The 22,215-nt window shown below is 39.5% G+C and overlaps 1 protein-coding gene across 4 annotated transcripts in view; it reads left to right on the top strand.

Moving 5' to 3' along the window:
* MCC (MCC regulator of WNT signaling pathway) overlaps positions 1 to 22,215 on the top strand; it is a 183,230-nt gene that overhangs the window by 148,402 nt on the left and 12,613 nt on the right. For all 4 annotated transcript variants that reach the window (XM_059873449.1, XM_059873450.1, XM_059873451.1 and 1 more), the window contains 7 exons: positions 362 to 510; positions 2,224 to 2,364; positions 3,473 to 3,573; positions 5,827 to 6,010; positions 12,706 to 12,940; positions 18,807 to 19,013; positions 19,969 to 20,066. In XM_059873449.1, the coding sequence (XP_059729432.1) occupies positions 362 to 510; positions 2,224 to 2,364; positions 3,473 to 3,573; positions 5,827 to 6,010; positions 12,706 to 12,940; positions 18,807 to 19,013; positions 19,969 to 20,066 (1,115 nt within the window). The remainder of the gene's footprint in view (positions 1 to 361; positions 511 to 2,223; positions 2,365 to 3,472; positions 3,574 to 5,826; positions 6,011 to 12,705; positions 12,941 to 18,806; positions 19,014 to 19,968; positions 20,067 to 22,215) is intronic.

Here is a 22,215-nt window from a genome sequence, read left to right as displayed (position 1 = left end):
TGAAATTCCAGTGTAAATCAATAACACTGTTGTTACTGTGTGTTAATATTTCTTTTACTGAAGATCTTGGCTCTAACCCTTTGTTAAGCTCTCAAGAACATAAATAACTTGCATAGTAGGCTTTTTAAATGTATAATGAAATGGTGGACTTCACCCTTGGTTAGTAGAATTTTAGAACAAAATGGCTTTTAAAAGTGGAATCTTGTAAATGTTCTATTCAATGTAAAATTCATAACAAAAACTGAATAATGAATGCATTGAAGTGAGTGCATGCAAGCTAATGCAGTTCTTAATGCTGAAGGTATCTGGGAGAAGTCCAGTGGGTATCTCTTCACAATGATCTATTAACTGCCCTGTACAGGTCTCTAGTACCGTGGCTGAACATTTGGCACATTCCCTCCAAGACTGCTCAAACATCCAGGAAATCTTCCAGACTCTCTATTCACATGGATCTGCCATCTCTGAAAGCAAAATCCGAGAGTTTGAAGTGGAAACAGAGAGATTAAATAGGTGAGCTAGAAATTTAGATGTGCTCACGCGTGTTGTCTTCTGTTAGCGTCATTAGAGTTGACTCTTTCTTTTACCCTTTTTGATAATTTCTTAGTTCACTTCCAGCTCAGCTGTGGCAGCTATAGATAAACATGGAATGTGCTTGCTGAAGAGGAGACTGAATCATGTGCTAAGGATTCTTCCCATGACTATGGGTTTGTTGATACATTATTAGATTAGCACAGCACCCTCCCCTGTCTGCACTGTGGAGTGTCCCTCTGTGTGGCTGACCAAGTAGTCATGGCATCTTTTTTTCATAAGACACATTACTCCTTGAAATAAGGACTCCCATAACTTAGTCTGCATCATTCGGAAATTAGCTTGCTTTGTTTTGTCCTGAAGAAACAGAATAATTGCAGTTAACTGTCTCAATAAATGTGCTGATGCGTGGTGGTGTGGCATATATACCAGCAAATAGGTTTCTGTCTGCAGAAGAGAGATTGCAGCTTTCTGGTTGCAGTTAAAATACTGCTGGTGTTATCCTTTAGCAAGTTCTATCAAAACCAGTGTTTCATGTCTTTTTTTGGCACATAAAATCAAAACTGTGGATCAGGAGTATAAGAATCATGTCTCAGCATGTCTCTATACAAATTCTGTCTTCCCTACAGCTAACTGAAATTTAGTCTGATCAGTACAATATCTCTTCTTATTTATAGCTCATGGTTTTGGAGTGCTGCAAAACGTGATTCTTATTTTCTCTTTTTTTTTTTTTTCTTTTTTTCTGTACCCTGCACAATTATGCTTTGACAACATGTATCATTGTAGAAGATGTCAAGATATGGGAAGTGACAGTTCTAGCATCTGGAAAAGTCAGGGCTTTATTCTGACAAACATATATACTAGCCCTTCTCAGTCTTCTTTGTTAAGAAGTCGGTGATTTTAGAGTTCTGGATGGCATGGATTTCTTCATTGTCTACCTGTGCAAGGTTTCAGATTGTTTGTCTCTCTCTGGTTTTGACATATATCCAATTTTTACAGTTAGGTGTAGTATATTGATGTGTGGTTCAGTTGTCAGCGGAGAGAATAAACAGTAATACTGATACTCTAAATCTTCATTTTCATCTTCAGGGTTAACCTCATTGATGAGGGTATTACAGTTAAGCTTCTGTTTGACTTTTGCCAGAACATTTGGAGGTTACATTGCCCCAGTGAAACCTCATTCATAGTTTGGAAGTTGCCTCTCTAATCACAACCCAAATATGACTTCAGGTGGAATGGTTACTCTGGATTTTCAGAAGAAAGGAGGCATTTATGCAACTGCATGATTCCTGCACACACCCACAGTCACGCTAATGAATATGCCTTTTAAACCAAGTTGCAAATGTGGCAGCAGAAAGTGAGGAATGAAGGCAGAAAAATTGACCAGAAGGTTAATATGAAACTGTCCTATGCTGTCTTGTGACTGCAAAACAAGGGTACAGCTTTCTGCTTGCTGCTGCTGCATGGGGTTATGACTGCATTTTATGAGGAGGAGAGGAGGATGACCTAAGAGAAATTTCTGTCCTCTTGGCTTTTGATAAGATATACAGAACTGATGGATTTTGCCATCTTCATTAAAAACCACTTGTGTAGACTATGAAATGTTTGTTGTTTCAAAGTATGATTGTCCTAGAATTTTCAGAGCAGTTACTGCAAGTCAAGCTTGAAGGCTGAAAATTACTTGTTTTTTTGCAGCCGTATTGAACACCTGAAATCCCAGAACGACTTGCTGACAATAACACTGGAGGAATGCAAGAGCAATGCAGAGAGGATGAGCATGCTTGTGGGCAAATACGAGTCCAATGCCACAGCCCTCAGGCTGGCACTGCAGTACAGGTATGTACCTACACAAGGGGCTCAGCCAGGAAGAGGGAGCTGGGGGAGACTTGATGGAAGTGTTTAAGACTGAAGTTGATGGTGTGCCATAGTAAAACTGTTTATTTTTTATTTCCTCCCTGAAAAAGCACCCCTTTGGTTAAACTATCTGACAAACTACCCAACTGAAATTATTCCTACAGTGTATTTCAACTGTAGTTGACCAACATCTAACAGGAATGTGGAGGTTTATCTCTTCATTCTTAAATACTGAAATAATGTTTGAATTAGGGGTTGTGTGTAGGCTGAGACTGTGTTGCTGAATCCAGCCTTAAGATACAGGTTCTCTGTACCTGTCCCACTGGAGCAGAGAGTGTTTTACTCCACATAACTCAGAATGACTTTGTATTGCATTAGTTGGAATTGTGGATTAATGGCTTGTATTTGGTAGTAAGTATCTAAATTTGCATCAAACTGGTCACAAAAATACGGTGTGACTTAACACCTTCAACTGCAACTAATTTGGGACTGGCAGGTTTGGTCTTGGAACAAATTGTGTGCCTTCTTTTACTATCAGCCTTGAGCAAATTTCAGTGAAGTGTAAATTTCTAATAATATATTAGTATGTATTTTTAAAAACATTAAAATGCAACAGGGATTGTATGACTCATAAATATAATTGGAAACTGTTCTGTTGTGAGGGGGAACATCTTACAGCCAGGACAGAGCAGGAAGTATTTTTCTTGCATGTTTTCCACTTACAACACTTTGTCTAGTATAGAATACTGTATGTTGTATAGTAAGAAGGTCTGGGAAAAGTTTCTTAAAGGGATCTTGACCACCTGTTTAACACATGCTTCTGGAGCTTCCTTTATTTAAGGTCACTCTCTTATCTTTTGGCTTGTTACATTACTTGAGGCCAGCCTGGAACTGTTATAAGAATGGGGAGACTGCTGAATGCTTGTGATAGAAGCCGTGTGTGTAATGCTCTTTAATATTTCTGCTGCTACACAAGTAGTAGAGAATCATGCAGTTAATCAGATAGCTCTTTTTTGTAGTTGCTATTGCAGGTATTGTTCTTCTTTAAATTGCAGTTAACATTTTGTTTGGTTTTTGTTTTCCCTTTCAGTGAACAGTGCATAGAAGCATATGAGCTGCTGTTGGCATTGGCAGAAAGTGAGCAGAGTCTCATTCTTGGACAATTCAGAGCTGCAGGTGTTGGTTCTGTTGGTAAGATGTCAAGGAATCACTTAATTTACGTGGGGTTTTTTGGCATGTCAGTTAGCATTAGAATTGGTTGTAATGGTGAATCATGTCATCGCCAATTACATCAGAATGCTCCCCAGTTATTTCTTGTTTTTAACTATTTAAATTATTTTATACCCCCCAAAAATAGGGGTAAAATACAAGAGGGCAATTTAAATTCATCTGTGTCAGTTTCACAAGGAGATGCCTCTTCTGGCAGGGGTGAGATTGTTGTAGGCATGCAATCATACAAAATGGAATAATTGAACAATACTTGTGAGCACAGGTGACTTAGGGCCATACAGCAGCTGTGGTAGTTGCAAATCCAGAGATTCACTAAGATTGACTCCCCAGAAACAGTCTAATCTGTGAAAAACTGGGATTAAAATAGTACAAAGATAGCATTGAGTAGTTAGAAATAAAAAAAAAAAATTAAAGGTGTAATTTTTCACCCTGTTTTACCTTCACTCTGGAATTTTAAAACATTCTCTCTTCTGTTTAGCCTGTATGTTCTGGATTTTTTTTATTTTGTGGTTAGTTAATCCTGTGGCTAGGTGTTGTTTTTTAATATACTGCTTGCTAAATAATGGAATAAGCCATTATCGTAGGTACAGTACAGTTCAGAAATTTGGAGCTTGGCATTGCTGCTAGCTCCATTCTTCTGATAGAAAGAGGTGATTGCACAATGAAATTCCAGTGTTAGTAGTTCCATTCCTTTAATTGACAGGAGAAGGCAGTCATAGTAATCTTCAAGTAGAAAGAAGCATTCAGAGAGAGAATAACTCTTCATACTGGGCTGATGCATAGCAAGTGCCTGCTGTGTTAGGAGCACTGGCTTCTCAGTAGAGGGGATGTCTGAGATTTTCTTCCACCTTTCTTCAAACTCTGTTCATTCCTTTCCACCATGTGCAAGGGAACTTTTCCCAGCTGGCAGAGATCAGTGAGTAGCAAAAGTGAATTTAGCCTTGGATTTTCTATTCTTGTAGGTGGTAGAAAGAAATTTTACAAGGGAGAAATACTTTGGGTTTGAGTAGGATTTCATCTGACATGCATTTTGTGGAAGAGACTGTAGTTAAATTTTTATGTAGGTATGTGTCTACAGCTGTTAATTATGGTATTATCAGTTACAGCCATAAGATAGAAATAGTGCAAATTTCCCATCACACAGCACAGCATGGAGGAAGTTGTGTATGGTTTATGTACCTTTACTTCATTATGAAATTTGATTAACACACCTAGATAAAATAACAGATTTTTGGTTTGAAGATCAGTCAAGCTTTATATCAACATCTGTGAGTGGAAAATGCATGGGATTTACATCACTTAAAGCTAAGCATATCCAGCTTTTCTTACCAGAACATTCACCCTTCCATTCTTCCTCATTAATGTTACTTCTAGTGCATGCGCTTCACTCAGCAAGTGTGCAGTGCAGGTAATTGACTTGAACAAGGATTAGATGAAAATCCAACACAGAGCAAGCTGTTGGGCTTTGCTGAAGTATAAATATATTATAGCTTAATCTACAAATACATTTGTAGATTTTCTTGTAGCCAGTAACATGTCTTAATTTAATGATTTGACTGCAGTGCAGCTGGAAGACTGTAGGAGTAGTGACAGTGGTGGTTTCAGTCCTACTTCTCCTGAAGCTTACCACCTACACAGGTGCTGTATAACCACTAAAAGTTACAGTAATTTAACTAGGGCTCCTTTTCTTTTGGCTTAGTATGCATGACTGTAAAATGTGAGAGGCTGCTTCTGAGCAGCAGGGCAGTTCTTCAGTCTGGCCATCTAGCCTGTAAGAAGGTGTTCTGGCAAACTGTCAGGCTTGAGATCAAGGTGCCTGTGAGGAGAAGTTCTGGAGATCACTACACTGTGAAACCACACTGTACTGACTGGAGTAAGAGTTGTAATTGAGGCTGAGGCTTTTCCAGTGTGTTCGTAATTTGAGCGTCCAAACCTAATGTTAATGCAGAATGCACACCCATTATAAACAGACAGGCTAAAATTCTGCATCACTTAAGACATGTTTCCTGGAGCCACAAGTAGCTGGATCTTGTCACTGGAAGCAGGGTGCCTTCAGGCCAGTATCCCAGTTACCACTGATGCTGACAAGGAAGTGAAGTAGCTTTTAGTTGACAGATTGGTAATTTATTGTCATTGTCTTGGTATAAACTGAGAGCGAGTAGAAGGATCTCTAGCCTTAATTCCTGTCTGAAACATTGTTTTCTTGAAAACTAGGGGACCAGACAGGAGATGAAAATGTCACGCAGATGCTTAAGAGGGCTCATGACTGCAGGAAGACAGCTGAGAATGCAGCAAAAGCCTTGCTGATGAAGCTGGATGGGAGCTGTGGAGGAGCCTATGCAGTCACAGGCTGTAGTGTGCAGCCCTGGGAAAGCCTGTCCTCCAACAGCCACACCAGGTAACTGCAACTCTTCTGCTCTCCTAATCTCCTAATCTTTGATTCCAGACAAAAAATTATGTTCTATTGTATTTGCTGAGCTACCTCCCCTCACCTCAGTCCTTCGGCTTCTGTGCTTTTGATTTGTAAGTCACCATGCCTCAGTGGTCTAATTGTCTTTGGACTTTGAGCGACTCCGGCCAAGAAGAGTTCCTTATAAATTTGTTGCAAATGGGTGACTCAGAACTTTGATCTTCCTCATAAAGGGCAAAACTGTTACATTTGTTTTACTGCAGTGACTTTCTTACTGTTTTGTTGGAACTCAAATCATGTTCTTGTTACTCACATCTGTTGTATGCAGACAGCATGGACGTGCAGAGAACCAGAGATCTGAAACAGGCTTTCACTAGCATTTTGGAGTGCTCAAGAATTGTTTTCTAAATGTTGCAAATCTAACCATTTCCTCTGTTTTAAACTATTTCCTCTCCCTTCTCCTTCTTTACCCTTTGCACCCCTCCATATTAATCCTTCCTATGGAATAGATTGGATTCTTCCAGGAAAGACTGGATACTGCAGTTTTTCTGAAGACCTATAAAATAATAAAACATAGATGAGCAATTATTGCAGAAGTGTTCCAGTTTAAATATATCTGCCAGCAGCTTCATTTTGAGTTTTTGCCTGCCTGTGGTGTAATTGTACTCTGCAGTAAATATGTGTGCTTGTATATGGATACAAATTTGGCAAGTGTCCTGGATAAATATAGATGAACATTTTTCTCTTTAAATGTTATTTTTGTTTCTCAGATTTGCTGTAAAACTTCATTTTAATTCAGTTTTCTAGCCAGTTCTTTATTCAAATGCTGTCTTTTTTTTTTTTTTTTGACACTTCAGTAGTTTATTTTAGTACTGTATCATTTCCTCTTCTTGCTGATGCCTCCTCCAAAGGATCTTATTTCCTGCCATATGACTGGCATGGAATAGCTAAAAAGGGAGCAAAAAGGTAATCTGAGGGAACAGGGTCCTAATGTGAGGTGAATTTTAATGTTATTTTATTCAGAGAAGTTTTCTGGTGCACTCTCAGTGTGAGAAAGCTGTGTCTTTACATAGAAATGATTGTGGCAGCATCTATGCTAGTAGCACACTGATCACACTTTCTACCAAAAGCATTTAAACGAGGCTTGGACAGAAATTGCATGAAGCTTCAAGCACTTGGCTTGCTGTGTCTTAGGCCATATCTACACCTCTATGTAAACATGTTTTCTGTGTTTACATGTAGTAACACCTCTACCTAAGCCAAGCTCGTTTCCCATTCTATTGTTTGAAAGGGTCATTTTCAGGTTTTCAGAACTACCTCAGTGTTTTTGTTCCTTGTGAGATATGTGGCATGTAGTCAAGGCATAGTAATTTTTTTTTTCTTGGAAACAGTTCAGGCAGTTTCCAGTACTGACAGGGAAGAACTGGGGGGTGGGGGATTGTTCTTGTTTCAGTGTTTGCTTTCCGAGACTTGCACTGAAAGTGTTTGGTAGGAACGTAATCTCTATAGCTCTTGCTTGTGTTAGCAGAATTTTCGGGAGGATGTCTGTGTTTGTGTCTGTGTTCATTGGTGTCAGCTGGACCTCTGTGTGTGTGTCCATGTAAGGTGTTGGCTCAGTAGATAAAGTTTCAGCAGAGTATATTTAAAGTGGCATAGGATTTAAAATTCCATCAGGATAAGCTATGTCATGAATGTGAAAATGCAAATTTAGTGGTTTTATATGAAATAAGTGTTTTAGCTTGAGCCATTGTTACCATTGTAGTATTTTTTTCTAGTGTGGAGCAACATATTTTGCTGAATGAGGTAACTTGTACAATTTCTTTTTATATATATGGAACATAGGAGATAAAAGCTGTTGTCACTCACTCAGAGGGCGCACAGCAAGTCAGGAATTTGTGGCACCCTGATCTGATTGTTACTTACAGATTGTTGTCCCTCCCCCCTCCCCCATGCCCAAAGTAGTTTATCTTTGCCTAAGCATACATATCAGTGAAAACATTTTTGAAACTTCATCTTCTCCAAAAAATAATAATCTTCTCTTCTTTCCTTCTGTTGCATTCAAGTGACATGTGGGTGGAGGTGTTTTCAGATTTTTTCTACCCTGTCTCAAAATAAAGGAGTCACCTCTTCAGCTTACAGACACAGACATTGTGCTACCCCATTGATGGAAAAATCTGTCTTGGTTCAAAAGGCACACACTTTTCTATGTTTGTATCACAGAACCATAGAAATCAAATTTGGAAGATACCTTCAAGGTCATCCAGTCCAACCATCACCCCAGCACCACCATAACCACCCCTAAACCTTATTCCCAAGTGCCACATCCAGATACCTCTAGAACACTTCCAGGGACGGTGACTCCACTGCCTCTCTGGGCAATTTATTCCATGCCTTACGATTCTGTCAGTGAAAATTTTGTTTTAGTATCTAATCTGAACCTCCTCTGGCACAATTTAAGGTCATCTCCTCTCACTTCTAGTGAGTTCTATGTGAACCACCCCCCACCTGGGGACCACTGTGAAAATATTTTTACAGTATTCAATTGAAACATGCTTTGAATCTGCGAACAGATTTTTCTTGCCTTCGATATTTCAGTGTTGTAGGCTTTTAGTTGCAGATACATATTGCTGCTTTTTCCCTCTGAAACTAAATTAATAAAGTGGTAGTAGGATGATGAAAACTATCCTTTGTTGAGACTTGTGACAAATGACTAATTCTCCCTGTTGTTTGAAATCCTGTAGAATATGGATTTACAGTGGAATTGTTGACCCATTTTGGGCTTTGAAATTTCAGATGAGATTCTGAATCAAATCACTGAACATGTTACTGAGAGTAAGTGCTTGGTGAGCCCCTAGTGACAAGTGGTTAAACACCATAAAAGGGAACAACTGAAATGAAAATAAATGAAAGGCAGTGAGAGAGCATCTAAATTCATTTGACTGGCAGCAGCACCACAGTAATGTTGCCAATTCAGTTTTTGAAAATAGAAATCGGTTTGCAATGTAGTTGGAAGTCATAATTATTTTAAATGGACAGAAGCTAAGTATAGAACATACACTGCCAACAAGGTTTGACTGATTGCACCTTTGGAAGGCAACAAAAGGGAAGAAGCCCAGTTGTAACACTGTCTGAAAATGGTGTATTTTATTCCCTGCTGTGCTGGTAAGCCCACCCTTACATCTGGGTTCATGGGAGGAGAGATTGGGTCCCTTATATGCAAAGGCAATTCTTTTCAGTATTACGTAGTGTCACAGAATATCTGAGCTCTGTCAACAGTAGGAATATATCTGTCGTCAGAACCATCTCAGGTTTTGGATAAGTTGGTGACAGACAAGACTATCTTGGCTGAGGGGTGCAAATAAGTTATTTGGAAATGTCTAAATAGATATCTCAGTGTTATCTGCATAACACTTTGTTGTTGGACTGAAACAGTCTCAGAAGGAAGCAGGGCAGTTTACCAAAGGTTCTGGTATTAGCTGTTGTTTGTCCTTTGCCTGATTGGGGTATTTTTTAGCTTCTCAGGAAGAGAAACTGGCATTGTGCTGTCCCAGATCTCAAGCCACAATGTTCAGCTGGAAAGAAGGTGTTTGGGCTATGTGCACTGTGGATCAACTGCATTCTTTAAAGTATTAGGTTGTGAAGCAGGTATTGAAGCAATTTTGTGTATTCAGTTCCGACAGTGTTAATCTCAGTTCTACCAACTGTATTATCCACACCATTGCTTAATTGCGATTATATTAATTTATTGACTTGATTTTTAACAGATAAAATGACGCTCATGTAAGGTTTTATGGATAAATTTTTGTAGTGTGCAAAAACTACTCACAGAGAAGCACTGCTGAAAGCTTCTTTTAGGTCCACCCACCGCATGTTATACACATACACTCATGCTAACAAATAAGACTGACATTACACTGTACCAGCCCATATATTTTCCAAAAACTGTGTGTGAAAATTAATTTGACATCACTCAGGCATGACATCATCATAAAAGACTCAAAGAATGAAACAAGTGTGAAGAATATTTCTTGTTCTCATACAGCATCCATGAGAATGGGCAGATTGATGTTGTATTCCCTCCAGCTGTGATAAAACTGTGATCCTTTCTCTATGCTTACCTAAACGCTTGAGAAATAAGAAACTGCACATCTTTTGCAAGAGTTTCCTGTGGTTTTTGGATAGATGCATTATACTATAAATGTTTTCCTTTGTCCTGATTGCTGTTCAGAAGGGAGGGCAATATAAGAAATTCTGGATGAAGTGCTCAACAGCTGTCATCCCTTGAAGGGAGCAGTAGCGGACCAGCGCTGTGGCTGTGGAGAGCTGTTCAGTGGGCTTTTTGGGGAAGCACACTCTGGCAGAGTTGCTGGGGAGATGAGAAACACTGCAGTGCTGTTTCTGTCCCTTCCACCCCAGCTGCTTCCTGTCTTTTGGGTGGGGATGTGCTCCTAAATGCAGGGGGAGGCTGAAGGTTCTTGTCCTCTTATGTGCTGGCTGAGACACAAGTTCCTTGCTGAGCTCCCTCCAACTTCTGGAAAAAGAAAAAAAACAAACCACTCTAGAAGAAGAAGAGCAGCTTGCTAGCAGTTCACCAGAGGAGCCAGCTCAGCTGCAGACAGGCAGGCAGGCAGCCAGGACTGAAGTAAAAGCAGCCTGAGTATCACTGGCAACAACCCAGACTGCCTTCCTGAGTTTGGACTCCATTCCCCTAACATATATGTGCATAGCTGTGGGTCTTCAAGGGCCAAAATCTGTGAATATGCATGGAGTATGAGGTCCAGCTCAACATAACAATAATTAACTTTCAGAATTTTTTTGCTCAGGTTTCATTTGTAGCAGGAGGGCTGGGTTTTCTTTCCTTTTCAAGCAAAAACTGAGATGAGGCCTTTGAGCCCCAAGACTTTTAAAGCTATCCTTCCTCCAACAACAGCTGTTTTACATTTAATCCAGAAAAGCTCTGCAATTGCAGTCTTTGGGTGCTGAGGAAGAAACTCACAACATGACTTCAGTACAGAATAAAGTACTTTTCACATTGTCTATCCTCTTTTTTTTTTTAATAGAAATATGTAATTCATCAAGATGCCTTTAAGCTCAGTAAAGCAGGATTTAGTAAGTGTTTCATAATTTTCTAATCAAGGAATAGTATGAATAAAAATTTGTTTCAGCCTGAAAGGGTTTCTGTGTATATGGGTACTGGGTTCTTAAGCCCCACTGCAGAAGGAAATGGATGAAAACAAAAGCAAAGGGCAATCTACAGTTGTTTTGACTGTGGCAGGCACCCTCAGAAAAGGAGGGAAATAATGTGAAATTAACATAGAACTGTAGTAAAGAGCTGTAATACAATATATCATGACGGGGAAGGATTTTGAGAAATCTTGGTAGACCTGCCGATTTGCTATCTTCTCCAAGGCTGTGCTTGGAATCTATGGGAAGATGGGCAATTATTTGAAGCACTTTAAAATCGATGTAGCTTTAGCTGAAGTAGAACCAAAGAAAAGAGAAATCAAGCCTATCTTGATGGGCTTCCCCTTTGCACATGCGTAATATTTCAGGACATCATCCTGGCTCTCACACCATCTAGCGGGTAGGACTTTTTTTCTTAGTACAAAAATGTTGAACAGCAGTGCAATTTGATACAGAAAGTGATTTATTCCCCTGCTGATAACTGAGATCATCTAGCATTCCAGACAGGCACAGTTAATGGATGACTTATCCCTCCCCCGGCAGCTGATTACAGGACCTCAGGAGACAGCAGGGAGCTTTGAGTGAGGCTATAGAAACAACATGGCATTTTATTTTCCTTTTAGTGTTATTGCAACTATATTCAGCCCTGGAATGCTACAGCTGTGTCAGTCTGGGCCCCCTGCAGCACTGGCATGCATGGAGGTGGGTCAGCAGCACTCAGCCCCGATTGCACTAATGACATTATTACCCCTTTTTGCAATCGCTGTGTAAACACTTATGGGGCAGAGTAATGGGCCCTCATTTGTTCAGAAGATACACCAAGTCTTGCATGATGACTTTGTATTGGACTTCTTGCTACTCCGTTGGTTAGTTTTAAATCACTCTAGCCCTGAAGGAATGCTGAGGAGCGCACCTCACCTTCGCATGAGCTGAAGGTTCTCCTGGCATCTAATGGATACTTTTAGGAATCAACCTAATTTTTCATTAGGTTGATTCCTAAAAGTATCCATTAGTATACTTTAGGAATCAACAGCAAAATCTGAGGTGATAACTGGTATGGTCATCAGCAGAGATAGATCAAGTCTGGGTTCTTTCTTTTTTTTAGCAGATGCTTCTTCTCAAAGAAGATGAAGACTCAGTGTCTGAGCAGCTTGCTGTGATGGTATTGCTAAGAAGTCTTAAATAGCTTTTTTTTTTCCTTTTTGAACTAAAAAAAAAATCACCACTTTTTTTGGTTAGACCTCAGTAAATATCTGGCTTTGCAGAGAAATTGTCACATGATTCAATTTTCTTGTGCAGCTTAGGGAATTAATTTCTTTTCTGAATTTGTCACATCTCACATTGCAGTGTCCAGTGTCCATGCTACATCTGTGTCCTTTCTATGAGCTTTTAAGTAAGACTCAGATGCGTTGATGAAGTATTGGGAGTGTGTTTGATGTAAAAATTAAGATTTTGTTTCAAATGTATTTTTTTTCTAATACCATTCTTTCTCTTTCCAGTACTACCAGCTCAACCGCCAGCAGTTGTGACACGGAGTTTACAAAGGAAGATGAGCAGCGGCTGAAGGATTATATCCAGCAGCTGAAAAATGACAGGGCAGCAGTGAAACTGACAATGCTGGAGCTGGAAAGCATCCACATTGATCCCCTTAGTTATGATGTTAAGCCACGTGGAGACAACCAGAGACTGGACCTGGAAAATGCAGTCTTGATGCAGGAACTCATGGCAATGAAGGTATTTTATTCATAACCAAGAGGGGAGCTGCTCTGCTGGCAATGCCTCTGTGTCACATACCATGCTCAGTCACACACGTAGGAGGCTTTGATAGTGGTCACTGGGTGATAAAGGGTAACTTTGTTGAAACACATAATCTGGACAGTAAAAATCCAGTAGTCAGAAAGCGACAGAAGGCAGTGCAATAACAGTGATGAACTATGTGTGTTCTCAATTAGGGGGACTTCATCTGTGTCTCTAAACTTGCAGTGCTCTTCCTGACAAACCAGATGCTCTCGTTCTGAGAGATATGGCAGCTGAATTGCTCAAGGATGACAAAAAAACATGATTCAGCACTTCCCAATAGATAGTTCATTACTTACGAGCTTGCAAATGTGCATCATGAATATTTCTGAACTGAAGCAAAACAAATTCAGCTGCTTTTAATATTGGTGTGGGAGGAGGAATGGTCTGTCAGATGTCATCCCTAATGCTCTCTGGCAGTTGGTCACAAGTCCTGAGCTCTTCTAGCAACTGTGTTGCAATCTGTAGCTCAGTCCAGAGACTGAGCAAAGGGTAGGGTGTGTAATGACTTGCATTGACCGAGAGTTTTGGAGAAAACCCCAGCTTATATGTCCAGCTCCTAAGATGTGATCTAGAAAAGCTGATCTTTACTGACCAGGTGTAGGGCTTACCTAATTTTAAGTCTGTCGTCTGTATTGATTTTGAGAGGTGAACTAAAACACTGGAACATATTTAAGGCAATACAAGTGTATGTCTGCATTCAGAATTTGTCTGGTTTTGATTCAGTTTAAGTTTAACTTCTGTATTTTAGCAAGTGCTAATTTAGCCAACTAATTACTGACATAGCAGGTAATGGTATTGAGTGGGACAGAAAATCCTAATAGTTTCATGAGTCATAGATTTTTGATCAAATGTGCTGGCTAAGTGGTAGCCTGGTGATGATAACTATGTTCTTAGTGGTGGTGCTTTTCCATGATGACAGACACAGTTTTACAATAATGCATTCATTATTCACAGTTCAGAAAAGATTGCTTCCTAGAGGTTGGGAGATGTAAAATTAAGTTGCTTTTTTGAATACATTGTGACCAACAGCAATATATTCCCCACAACTAAAGCATGCAAGATGTACTGTAAGATGTTGGTAGATAATCAGATGTGTATTTCAGATATCACACTTCCTTTTCCTTTTTTGCATCCAGGTCTCCCCTGAAATCTCTTGTTCACCATTCTTACCTCTATTTTTCAGTTTTAACTTACTCTATTTTCCTAATTTTATTTTAATTTAAAGGTAAGGCCAAACTGTGGAGCTGTATCCCTTGTGAGCTAGGGATACAGCTCCACAGCTAGGGGCCTTGCCTTCCCTGACTGTCAGGAACACCAGCATATCATAATTTCTGGTACACTTTTGTGTGCTGGTAATTCTTTTGTTCACAAAGCAGTCACCTAACTTGTTTTTGACACACAGCATCCATTTGGCTGTACCTGGCACATTGGGTCTTCATTGCAGGAATTGCCTCTGAAAAAATGCTTTCTTCTTGATCAGTTTGTGTGGAATGCATACAGAATACACGTTTTACATAGGTGTGTGAACTTTTACCTTCAGCCCTTTGCAGTGCAGAGTACAAACTGACTGTCCTGTTATTCATTGTAATTTCTTGTACTTTGCTGAAATTCACAACTGCAGGAAAACCTTATGTTTCTAAAAGAGACATCGTGAAAATTCAATTGTGAAAACTTGTGATTTGTCAAATGTGTTACCTATCAGCTTCCATGGTTGTTGCTCAGGTCTGCATTATTCCTCCTCATCTGTTTGTCAGGCTAGAACAGAGTTGAACCTAAGGTCAGGGCTTATTTTGGCTTTCTGAGTATATTTTTTGTATCAATTATTTGAAACATGTATCTTAAACAGACCAGCATGTACATCTGCCTCCTTCTGAGACAAACAGAATTTAGGTTTCCTTACAGTATTTTATTTAACTTGAAGCAGATGGACTGCTTCAATGGGAGACTTCATTGTTTAGCATTTTTAATTTCTACTCTCTCTCCTACATTCTTAGCAAGGGTGATACAGCTGGACCAAGCTACTCGATGATTTTCCAGCGTTGCTGGGTTTTAGAATCTCCTACTGTCTTCCCAAAACTTGGTTCTGTGTTGGAATCTCTGCCACATCTTTTGGCACCTTCCATTTCTGATTTCCAATAAAAACTGATCACCTCATCAGTTTGAAATACGTTTACAACAGTAATTCTTCATTATTAATTAAAAGGCCGGTTGAGGGTTTTTTCTCTGCTGTCCTGTTTATTTTTATTTTTTTACTGATCCAAAGCGTAAGACGTAGTTGTCTGCCAGTACTCCTATAAAATTCAATTCTTTGCTTCAAGCAATAATTAACCATGTTTCAAATACATTCTCGTCCGCGGTTTGTCATCATTGAGTAGTCTTGCTTTGAGGTCAGTTGTTGTCATGCCCCAGTTAGCAAGGAGATTACTTCTGACGGGTGTAAATAGTTCTTGGTTTACAGCCTTTCTGCATTTCAAAGGACTTAATCTAGATAAGAAGTCTCAGCTTTGCAACACTGATAATTTTTCCTCTTTTGTGTACAGGTGTTGATAATGTTGCTCCTCATGTGCTTTCCACTACAGTCTTTGGTGGAAAATGTTAAGAATTCTATTGTCCACCTTTGTTACATCCTTTCATGCTCTTACAGATTTGTATAGTGAAATACAGTTAACTGGAGCATGACATTTATCTGCTGTGATGTTTGTTTTAATTCTGAAGGCTGGTACATCCCACCTTGTTTACTGTGGTTCTCCATGACTTTTTGTGACTTTCAAAACTTCTTGCCACATTAGAGTCCTACGTGACCAAATCAAATACGAATTTTGAGTATGAGAATTCTATTGTGTTTCTGATTGTTTTAAATCATAAGTTTTTAATTTTCATTGAAGTTTTTCCCCAAAACCAGGATTCTAGTATTACTGTAAGTACAAAATATTCCTCAATATTAAATTAATTAGTCCTAAATAACTGCTGGATTTGATACCTGAAGCTTGTGAATTTACATGGATTGTTTTAAGTCTTCTGCAATCCCCTAGAGCAGGGACACTTCCTACCTCCTCCTTTAGGGTTTCATTTAGTGAATGCCACTTGTGCTCACACTCTGAAGATGCAAGTGTGTTAAATTGCAAAAACACTGCACAGCAACCTGCAGCTGGAAGAAAAGGGAGGTAGTAAATAAATGAAGGTGGCATTGTCATTTCAATTAAATTTAAATGCAGTCTTTAGAAAGCATATTTTCATGGAAAAAATTGCTGCAAACTGATTCTCTAGGTAAACCTGAACTACTTGAATTTTCCCAGACTGGCTGCTGGCACTCTGCCTCACACATTGCATGGGTCCATACCACAATCCTCAACTGCAGTTCAAATTTTTAAACATCTTCAACCTTTCCATTCCCTCCTGTTCCTTCTCTGTGAGCCTCTTTAAGGCACTGGCTGACACAAGCTTTTTAACTTATCCCCTGCTTTGGTTTTGCTTCTTTACCTCCAAGTCACATTGTTTTGACATGAGAAAAGTAACATATGGGAGGTTCATGCTGTGTCTTCTGGGACAAGATGCAAACTGCTGAATTCATATGTGATGACGTAAGCTTACTGTCTTCATAAACAAAGGAGTTAAACATCGATCCTCAAATATATTTTGAGTTTGGATAAAATAAAAAATAATGAATATTTGTGAAAACAAAATAAGTTAAATCTTTTCATGATAAAAACCTGCTCCACAGATTCATTGTTGTGGTGGATAAATTCACCTTTTTATTTTAAGAAATAAATGTCCCTTATTTCTGGGCTGAATTTGCCTAGCTTCATCCTCTAGCCAGGAAAGTTCTTGTCATGACCATCCCATACAGACAGCTGAAAATATCTTTTATTCATACAAGTGTCAAAATACTCTGTTCAAATTACTTCTCAACCTCCACTAAGAAGGCTAAGTAGATTAATGGCTTTAGAAGTAAAGGCTTAAGAAGTTAAAATGCATACACTTGAGTATATCAGACCATCCAGTTCAACTTCTATAACAAAATTTCCCCATCATTTTTTATCAGTATTATTTACATTTTTTACTGTTGACAGAGGCAATTAATGGTAAGTTTGCTTAACAACTAAATTTGTGTAAACCACATGGAATGAAACTGATTGTGCTTCTAACCTTCAGTTCACAAACAAGCAGATGAATAAATCAGTGACTTTCAAGCTCATACAAACCTTTCCAAGCCCCTCAGGGTTTTTAAGACAGGGATTTTATTTTTGCATGATTCTGAATAAGCCAGTGGTTGTTGTAACTGTGATACACCTGCGTGCACTGCTTACTCTTAATCCAGACAGCAAATTTTTGGTAGGAATTTAGATGCCCTTCAACATAAAAAGTTGGTCTATATATGTGTAAAGATTTGGTTTTTTATAACCTTTGTTAATAATGGCTAAAATATGAACAGCATTATTTTTGCATAATAAAGCAAGATACTTCTGTTATTTTTGTGATTAGGGACTTTTTCAGTTGTTTTGTGAGGTTTTTTGTTTGTTTGTGTTTTTTTTTAACAAATAGTCACTTGTTCCTAGGCTGGCCACACAACAAGAAACTTCTGTCTTTCAGAGTTGTTTACACAGTGACCAAGAGAAATGTAATGCAGAAAATGTCTGCATGAACTTAGTATTCACCCATTAAGTGACCTAGAGCAAGGCAAGCTAAACAGTGAAAACATTACTCTGGGTTGGGTTTTGGGTTTTTTGGGTGTTTGTTTGTTTGTTTGTTTGTTTTGACAGCCTTTTGTTTGTTTAGCAGTGGTTTTAAGCACATAATGTAAATTATGTATTAGTACTATCTCTTTAAAGGTTTTGTGAATATTGGGTTTTTCTGGGTATAGAAAATAACCAGGCATTTTGTACAAGAAACATTTCTGAAGTGTTAAGCGCAGAGAGCCTTCTGGTTCAGGAATAACCCATCATTTGCTTTTCAGTGGAGTTTTGGAGCATGTCTTAAAGAAGGGTCATTGCCCTCACGCCCTGCCCTTAAACTTCTGCCCAGCCACTGTCAGACAGATGTTAAAACTGAGGTCTGTCCCCAGGCAGCAGACATTGTGTTACAATAGGTGACAGCCCTGTCAGAAGCAAGAAGGAGTTCTCAGAATTGAGCTTCTTTCTATCAAGTACCAGTGTCCATCCTCTGCGGATTGTATTTAGGGAGGAAAATGAATGAGTGCATTTTTCTGTCAAACTCAAGTTGTGTATACTTGGGATTCTGGTCACCTAGGGGAGGGAAATTATAAATGGACATCTGATGGTGTCATACTCAGTTGCTCTTTTTGAGCAATAACTCATTTTACCACAGAGGGTGGTATTACAAGGCAGGAATAGCTCCTGGTCTCTCAAACCCCTTCCACTGTAATGAGATTAATTCTTGCATATTAATTAGGAACTGAAATCTTGCTTTTAGGGAGATGTTTGAAAGTCATACACTTTTGCTTTTAAGACAATGGTCTCTGAAGGACAAAGTAGAACCAGAGAAATTTCAGCAGCTGTGGCAATTCTCTCAGATCTCTGAGAGTCTAATTCTAATTTTGCTTCTGAGCTTACTCCTGAAGATAATAAAGGGGTGGCACGGCTCATCATGTACAGACTGAAGATATACAGGTCTTTGACAAATATGCTCTGTGATTATAAAAAGTCATCTGGATGTTGATCACTTTCTCAGTGAAAAGAGCACTTATGTTATAAGAGTGGAAGAAAATCTTGTTTAACGTCATCTTTTGTTAGGTACCTAGTCCCATGAAGCAGCATGCAATAATACAATGTTTCTTCAACAGGAAGAGATGGCAGAGCTCAAGGCACAGCTTTACCTGCTGGAGAAGGAGAAGAAGGCTTTGGAATTGAAGCTGAGCACTCGAGAGGCCCAGGAGCAGGCCTACCTTGTCCATATTGAGCACTTGAAGTCTGAAGTGGAAGAACAAAAAGAGCAGAGAATGAGGTCTCTCAGCTCAACCAGCAGCGGAAGCAGAGACAAACTGGGCAAGGTCAGGAGTCAAGCTGCGTTTCCAAAGCTGTAAACAAGATTAATTAAACTTTTCCCATCCCTATTGCAGTCTTTAGCATGTTAATCGTGCTCTTATTTCGTGTATATGCAGATCTTTTCTCTTTTCCCCAGTTGTGAGGTAGTTCCTTCCATGCTGTGACTTGAGGACTTTGCAAAATTGGTGTTAGGCATGGGCTAAAATAAGGGTGTTTTGAGGACTACCACAAGGCCAGTCTTGCCAGACATACAAGTTGCTGTGGTTGAGCATGTGTTTTGCCTGTTGCCACTCACTGGAAACACTGGAAGGGAGTCTAAGCAAAATGCCATTCTCCCATAAACACAAAATATGACTACATTAGCACACTCTTCTATGCAGCATTTAGAGCATTGTAATGACAATCTCTTTCTCCAAGTCAGATTGTAATAATTTTAGAAGGAAGACACTTCTCCTCTTAATGCAGAATAATGCAGAATAAACAGATTTCTGCATTTGCAGTAATAATTTGCATTAAGAAATAAATAGCTTGGGAAACTTTGTCTTATTTTAGTGCTGTGTCCCCAGAAAATGTCAATAATGTGTTTAAAAACAAAAACCAAGACACAACATCTCACTTCCTTGTTCCTGGCAATACGTCATCTGAATTTCTTGATCCCAGTGCCTCTTTGTTTCATGTGTGGTGTCAAAAGAAATACAAGGCAGTGGCATTTTTGCACACAGTAGCAGAATTCTGCAAGTCGGTGAGCTGTGGTGGTTTAAAAAACATTTAGAGGCATTTGTGAAGTGTAAATCTGTTTAGTCCATTTCTTGGCAGGATGATACCCTGCCGTGTTGCTGTAGCATTGTGTTGTCTGTGTCACCTTCATTTTAAAAGTACCTGTGAGCTAAGAGGCTTTCATAGTTTTCCCATTTGGATGGTCAGGAATTTCTAATCAGGTGGCTTTTCCTCCTTTGTCAGGAATGTAGTGATGGCACCGCAACACCGCTAACACTTGCTGAGCTGAGACCGTTCAATGAGAGTGAACTGACTGCTGAGCTGACAAATGCACTGAGGAGGTAAGCACAGCTTCCCTCACCAGGGTCAGGACTTGTCCTGTAAGTCCAGGGAAAGGTTTATTTCTGAGCCTTCACTCTAACCCTCAAGTGGTTTGAAGAATGATCACAGATTTGTCCTGTGAGAAGGAGAACTATGAAAGTCCTTCTAATTTTCCCCTCTCTTCTGCTGTTCTTTAGCTGCTTTTGTGTGGTGCTCAACTCTATTCTCCTTGAGGTTCTCCTGAATTTAGTTGAATTTTAGAAATAAACCCTCAAAATGGCAGTAATGACCACTATCAAGCAATAGTATGAGACGTAAAAAAGTGACGTGCACATTTCTTGTGTGTGTAAAGAGAATGCTCAGTAAATACAGGATTTGAAGTGTGATCTTTGGTTAAGAAGGTTGGCTGCAGGTTAGAATTTGGGTAGGAGTTACAGGAGTGGGAATTGCAGGCATTCTGATGACTCAGATGCTCCATTTGCCTCCTGAGTATGTAAGTGGAGCCACAGTTCAATTACAATTGACATTGTGTGAGGCATTAGCTTTCCAATGGGAGAGAAAATTGATGTCTTGACAAACAGCTTTTATCAACAGCCAGGTTTTAAGCCTAAGCTTTCAGTACAGTTATACATTAGCTAGATATTTGTTTGTGCAGCAGTTTTTCCTTCACCAGTTATGTGGTAAGCTTAATGACAAAGAAGTTCATAGTTTCAATAATGGTTTCAATTCTTGTTTCCACCTTTACCAAGAAATGGCTCTCTGGTATCTAATTTGGTTCTTATATTTAGAACCTGTCCAAAATGCTGCTAAGAATTATGGCTGGGAAGAGTGTGTCTTGCTTTAGTGGTGTTTGCACCTTCTTTGATGCTGGAATGTCCTTTCAGACAGCTGTGGTATTTCATTCCTGAGGTGCTTTTTTTCATAGGTGCAACGTGTGCTGTGCCTAGGGACACTTAAGCCTGAAATGCATTATGTGAAAATGTAAGATCATTACCACTGCAGAATCAATACATCTAGTACCATTTGCTTAGTAGTCTGGCTGAGTACTTAGTTTGCATGATGCAGGGAACAAAATTCTGTGGGTAAAATAATCAAAACTGTCATTTGTGTGTGGGTGGATAAAACCCATCAGCAAAGTAATTCGCATAAACATTGCAGAGAGCCATTGGCCTCCCCTGTATCCCCCTCATTGCTCACTGGTGTGGGCTGCTCCACCAGCATTTTCTCCCTTCACTCAAGCTGCTGCTCTTCTGGCTCCTGTTATTTGCTCCTGGATTTTCAGAAGATGCCAATGACCTTAGTTAACAGAGGTTTGAGTATAGTCATGAAATGTGGTTTGCTGACAACACAGAGAAAACAACTTTGCTTTATCTACTAGGCCTTAAGTTGATTAGCATGGATTTCCAGCCAAGAGCATCACAGGTACAGTTTGTCAGGCAGAAATGGAGAAGAAAAATAATCCGATTAAACTGTACATAAATTGTGAAGGCTCTCTGTGTAATGGAAATACGGCTGTACTAAATGTGATTGCTGCTGCAAGTGGGGCTCAAGCACAGTTCCTTCAAGCTCTGTGGACAGGGTATTTTTCCCCCTAATCAGTGTGCCAGCCAGATCAGGCTGGATGCTTAGCCTTCCTTACCCTGAAGTCTTGTCTCTGCAAGTCAGTTGAAGGTCTGTCTAGCACATGGAGAAAGCTTACTGCAACCTGTTTAGCCACAGTTACGCTAAAAATACCAGAAGTCCCTAACTGCTATTCTGGACAAATGGGTCTTCAAATATCACAGTGATATTTAGTCTATCACAAACGCATGAAAGAATTCTAAAAATTGTCAAAGTCCTTTCTCCTCTGTGAGTGCATCCTCCTCGCCTCGCCAAGGAAGTAGGACCAGAATGCAGAATTTAAGGTAGGAATCCCCATAGCTGTTTGCTGAAGGGTGGAGGAAAATGTGAAACAAGTGCATAGCATGCTCTGTGGTCCAGAGGCAGTATTTAAATGCCAGCATTCAGGAGTGTTTTGGGACAGGTTACAATTGGTGCGTACCTCCAGCAATTGGTCCTCTCTTTTGTTTCTCCTGGCAGTAGACGCTGCTTCAGGGGACAACACTTGCAAGGATAGGGACAGAAATTCGTTGGGTTTCGAGTCTATCAGAGCATGTGATATCAATCAGC

The sequence above is a fragment of the Haemorhous mexicanus genome, chromosome Z (genome assembly GCF_027477595.1).
Source record: "Haemorhous mexicanus isolate bHaeMex1 chromosome Z, bHaeMex1.pri, whole genome shotgun sequence".
Lineage (NCBI taxonomy): Eukaryota > Metazoa > Chordata > Aves > Passeriformes > Fringillidae > Haemorhous > Haemorhous mexicanus.
This window is presented reverse-complemented; position numbering and strand designations above follow the sequence as displayed.